The sequence below is a fragment of the Balaenoptera ricei genome, chromosome 9, assembly GCF_028023285.1.
Source record: "Balaenoptera ricei isolate mBalRic1 chromosome 9, mBalRic1.hap2, whole genome shotgun sequence".
Classification (NCBI taxonomy): Eukaryota; Metazoa; Chordata; class Mammalia; order Artiodactyla; family Balaenopteridae; genus Balaenoptera; species Balaenoptera ricei.
The window spans coordinates 43,668,389-43,674,196 of NC_082647.1; the positions used below are offsets into that span (position 1 = coordinate 43,668,389).

The 5,808-nt window shown below is 41.1% G+C and overlaps 1 protein-coding gene across 1 annotated transcript; it reads left to right on the forward strand.

Moving 5' to 3' along the window:
* The first annotated feature begins 4,392 nt into the window (after nt 1–4,392).
* On the forward strand, nt 4,393–5,404 carry LOC132371281 (purine nucleoside phosphorylase-like). Its single transcript, XM_059932519.1, is given in 2 exon segments — nt 4,393–5,084; nt 5,086–5,404. Coding segments are annotated over 2 exon segments (1,011 nt in total).
* The last annotated feature ends 404 nt before the right edge of the window (nt 5,405–5,808 follow it).

The window sequence follows — 5,808 nt, forward strand, 5'->3', positions numbered from 1 at the left end:
ATAAAACAAAACAATGCAAAAACAAAACCCATTTTCCTGAGAGATTTAACAGAAATTGCTTAAATCATCGTTAAAAAAAGAGGAGGCGGGGGGAAATACTGGGATCCCAGAGCATTAAAAAGAGACAGTCTTTCATATCCAAGCATCTATAAGAGCTAGAGACCACGAAATACACTGGGCAAAAGGGCTTGATAAACCGGGGCTAGGTGGTCTTGGGCTGTGCCCTTGGGACAATGCTGGTGCCCCTATGAAGGGTGGGTGGATTAAGCCAAACCTCTCGTTCTAGGGAGCTTTGTTGTCTCTCCCTTTCCATCTTATCACCTGCTGCTTCCAGGTCATTCTGAGACAGAAAGGATCTGAGAAAGGAAAACAGGTGGAAATATCAGCAACTGTATTCGTTTCCTAGGGCTTGTAACAAATTACCACAAACTATGTGGCTTAAAACAACAGACATTTATTTTCTTATAGTTTTGAGTGCTAGAAGTTCAAATCAAGGTATGGGCAGGCTCACGCTCCTTCCGAAGGCTCTACAGGAGAATTCATGCTTTTCTCTTCCAGCTGCTGGTGACTCCAGGCCCTCCTTGACTTGTAGCAGCCTGCCTCTGACATTTGCTTCCATCATCACATGGCCTTCTCCGTGTTGTCTCCCCTTCTCTTCTGAGGACACTTTTCATTGAATTTAGGGCCCACCCTAATTCAGGATGATCTTATCCTGAGATTCTCAACTTGATTACATCTGTAAAGACCCTTTTTCCCAAACAAGGTGATGTTCACAGGCTCTGGAGTACATTCAACACACTATGGCAAACTTAGAGGAAATATCCTCTAAAATAGCCCTGAAAATAGAAACTGAGACCAGCCTCTTAAGACGGCTCAGGTCACAAGCTGACTCTGAGTTATACTGCTCATGTCGGTTGTCTTCAGCCATTCATCTGGGGGTCACTGGTCCCCTTCTTCACAGCCAACCAGGCACACTGGCTCTGCATCAGGTCCTTGAATTCACCAAACCCCTTCCCATCTTGGAGTCCTCACACTTTCTGCAAGGAAAGCCCTCTCCTGCACCTTTTTTGCATGTCTCAGTCCTTCTCAGTCTATAATTCTCATCTCTAATGATTACCTCTTCCCAGACAGACCTTCTCTGACCACCCTGTTATTATTATTATTATTATTTTTTAAATATTTATTTGGTTGCACCAGGTCTTATTTATTTATTTATTTTTATATTTATTTTTGGCTGTGTTGGGTCTTCGTTTCTGTGTGAGGGCTTTCTCTAGCTGCGGCAAGCGGGGGCCACTCTTCATCGCGGTGCGCGGGCCTCTCACTATCGCCGCCTCTCTTGTTGCGGAGCACAGGCTCCAGACGCGCAGGCTCAGTAGCTGTGGCTCACGGGCCCAGTTGCTCCGCGGCATGTGGAATCTTCCCAGACCAGGGCTCGAACCCGTGTCCCCTGCATTAGCAGGCAGACTCTCAACCACTGCGCCACCAGGGAAGCCCCACCCTGTTATTATTATTATTTTTAATCACAACTGCCGTTTGTTTCCTTTAAAGTACTGACCACAATTTTCAATTACTCACTTGATTATTTTCTCTTTTCCCCACTAAACTGAAGTGACAAGTAGGCAAGAGGCAGGTCTACCCTGTTTACCCTACATACCCAGCACCAGGTACAGTGTCAGAAAAGCTAATAGTTGATAAATAAGGATGGAACACATTGAACGAATAGGCATATGTTTGTGACATATGCATTTCTTTTCTTATTTTTTGGACTTCCTTACGTGAATATCTCAAATTTATTCTTGTTGTTATCTAAACCCTGTTGGGATAATAACTGATGGAGGGACTTTTGCTTCTGCTCCTCTAAATAGTTTATTGTATCTCTCTGAATTCTATGGGAATTGAGAGCAAAACAACTAAGCAGTTGTTTCTGTTGCACCAAGCACATTGGGTGCAGTGTTTTGTGGTCATGACAATTTCCTCCAAGGAAAGGCATTCAGGTCAAGGGGGAGAGGAGGCCATAGCTACAAGGGCAATTGTCAAGCTTGAGGGAGTATAGTAGTAAAGATGGATGAGCAGCCTGTCAGCTCCCATGCTTGTGGAGACTGGCTTTTGAATTTTCCCTGCTAAAATGACAGCACCCTATGTAGACTTAAGCTATAATACATTTCTCACACTTTGGTGAAGATTCCTTTATTAAAGCTTTCTTCTTCCTTGTCTTTATGGAAATGATACATTCTTATTGTAAAAATTCAATCATTATAAAAATGTGTAAGACTGAGAGTTAAAAAAAAGTTACCCAAACTCCACCACTGAGAAATATAATGAGCATCAGATGGGCATGATTCCAGTCAGCTCTTTGTGCATATATACATATGGAAGGATGTATGGTTAGATAAATAGTCTGAGAAGTAATTTTCATAACAATGGGATGATACTTTACATTATATAATATTTTTGGTAAGAAGGTATGAAATTTATTTTTATATGAATTAAACAGAAGGAAAAGAATTTGATTTGAAACTGAAGTACTTGCTGAATTTGTTATTTTTTTAAACAGAAGAACTATTAGATTCTAGAGGATCCTTCTAAAATTAAGGGAAAAATTACTTTAAATACTTCAAGAATTGCCACAGTTATTTACTGTTCAATCTACATTTAAAGGAATCCATGCTTCTTACCAGACTGTCTTCATTCTGAGTTTCTTTATTTGGGCATATAGGGGCTACATTCCTTAAAGTTTAAGATTGATTACCTTCTTTTTTTCATACACAATTAACATTTATCACCTCCTTAAGTTGTTCTAAATCGTATGTCTCAAGAATTTACCTCTTTCCTTGGAATTCTCTCTCCTCATCCTCCAATCTGTACAAATCAGTCTACATATCCATAAAACTGTTAATTTGGGAGATTTCTTCTACTTTCCTCCTACTTCGGATTCACTGTTTTTTAGGATATCATGTCTTTCTCTTTCTTAATTACGTTCTTATTTTGCTAGAGAATATTTTAATCAACTCCCCAATAATGCATGTTGAGAAGAAAAACACTTGAGTCACTTCATATCTCAAAGAGCCTTTATTTGTTTGAATGATAGTTTGGCTGGGCTTAGAATCGATTGTTATGGGTTCTCAGGGGTCATTTCATCTAAAACACAATCTGAAGACTCATTTCCACTGGGAATATTCCTTTGTCTTGTTACCTAGAGATTAACTCACTGGTTTTTCTTCTTTATTTCAACTGAGGTCTAATTTACATACAGTTTGGTGAGTTTTAACAATTGTGTACATTCGTGCAACACTACCTCAAACAAGATATAGAATATGTCTGTCCATCACCCCCAAATGTCTGGGGTCAACTCCTGCCCCACACTCAGTAGAAGTAGCCACTTTTTAATTTCTAATACCATAAATGAGTTTTGCCTTTTCTAGCACCTCATCTATATGAAACCTAACAGTATATCCTTTTATGTATAGCTTCTTTTGCTCAGTGTGTTTTTGAGATTCATTCATGTTATTGCATATTTCAGTAGTATATTCCTGTTTATTGTTGAGTAATATTTCATTGTATGAATATATCACAATTTGTTTATTCAATGTCCTGAAGATAGACATTTGGGCTGTTTCTAGTTCTAGAGTATGGTGAATAAAACTGCTATGAGTGGAATATTATTCAGCCATAAAGAAGAAAATCTAGCCATTTGCAGCAACATGGATGGACTCTGAAGGCATTATGCTTAGTGAAATAAGTCAGACAGAGAAAGACAAATACTGTATCATCTCACATATATGTGGAATCTAAAAAACAAAACAAAACAAATTCATACATATGAAGAACAGATTTGTGGTTGCCAGAATTAGGGGTGAGGTGGTTGGGGAGTGGGAGTGCGTGAAATGGGTGAAGGTGGTCAAAAGGTACAAACTTCCAGTTATGAAATAAATGTCATGGGGATATAATGTATAGCGTTGTAACCATAGCTAATAATATTGTATAGTATATTTGAAAGTTGCTAAGAGAATAAGTCTTTAAAGTTCTCATCACAAGAAAAAAAATTATAACTATGTGTGGTGATGGATACTAACTAGACTTACTGTGGTGATTGTTTTGCTCTATATACAAATATCAAATCATTATATTGTACACCTGAAACTAATAATGTTAAATGTCAGTTCTATTTCAATTACAAAAGAGAAAAAATGAAGAAGGAAAATTTCAGAATTTTCTCAAATATATCAGCCATGCATATGTTCATATTAAGATCAGTTCATTTTTAATATAAAACACCAAAAAAACCCAAAAAAATCCCTGCTATGAACATTCTTGTGAAAAAAGACTTTCTGTGCACAAATGTTTTTATCTCTTTTAAGCAAATTCCTATGGGTGAATATCCCAGTCATAAAGATGACATGGCAAAAGGAGCCGGTGTGTGTGCATGCGTGCGCCCGCACGCAGGCGTTATGGAGGGAGGTTAGAGGGACCCTACTCCCCCACCCACATACAGGGAAGAGGTCTTCTCAACCCACGTGCTTGTCACAGATTCCCATCCTAGAGTCTAGATTCACATATGACGGTTATCAGAACACTGCAAAGTGGCTTTCGTCTTACAGCAAACACGGACCTCAAGTGACAGTGATCTGTGGTTCTGGGTTAGGAGGTCTGACTGACAGATTAACTCAGGCCCAGATCTTTGACTACAACCAAATACCAAACTTTCTCAAAAGTACAGTGCCAGGTCATGCTGGTCGATTGGTATTTGGGATTTTGAATGGCAGAGCCTGTGTGATGATGCAGGGCAGGTTCCACATGTCTGAAGTCTACCTGCTCTGGAAGGTGACATGCCCAGTGAGGGTTTTCCAGCTTCTGGGTGTGGACACCCTAGTGGTCATCAATGCAGCTGGAGGGGTCAACTCCAAGTCTGAGATTGGAGATATCAGGCTGATCCTTGATCACATCAACCTATCTTGTTTCCGCAGTGAGAACCCTCTCAGAGGGCCCAGTGGTGAGAGGTTTGAAGTTAGTTTCCCTGCCATGTCTGACTCTTATGACCAGGATATGAAGCAGAAGGCTCATAGTACCTGGAAACAAATGGGGGAACAGAGAGTTACAGGAAGGCACCTACATGGTGGTAGCGGGCCCCAGTTTTGGGACTGTGGCAGAGTGTCATCTGTCGCAGAAGCTGGGGGTGGATGCTGTTGGCATGAGCACAGTACCAGATGTTATAGTTGCAAGGCACTGTGGACTTGGAGTCTTTGGCCTCTCCCTCATCCATAACAAGGTCATCTTGGATTATGAAAGCCAGGAGAAGGCCAATCATGAGAAAGTACTAGAGGCTGGGAAGCAAGCTGCTCAGAAATTGGAACAGTTTGTCTTCATTCTTCTGGCTAGCATTCCACTGTCTTATGATGCCAGTTAACCAGCCCTGGAGTGGTCTGGCCTCTCCTGTATGGGATCCAAGGAGCTGCCACCTACTTTGGCCTCTTGCTGGAATCACATGCCTCTGCCCTTAGGTAGTGGCAGAAAGGAGTGTTGCCCTCCCTACTTGTCCCACCAGACCCTTCTGGTGCTGAGTCCTCTTCTGCTCAGTTGTCATCTCAAAATGATTTCCACCCCTATTCCTCTTCAAGAACCAGAGCCCAAGCCCTACCATACATCCGAGGATATGCCCAGGATTTGACTTGCGGCCGTCGAACTCAGCACAGTAGCTACTGCTAGCTTCCTGAGATGATCCTCTCACATTCCTGGGGGCTCAGTTCTGCCTCCTCAAAGCACTGGAGACCACACAAGGAACAGCCTATTCCTTTTGGACTTTTATAATAT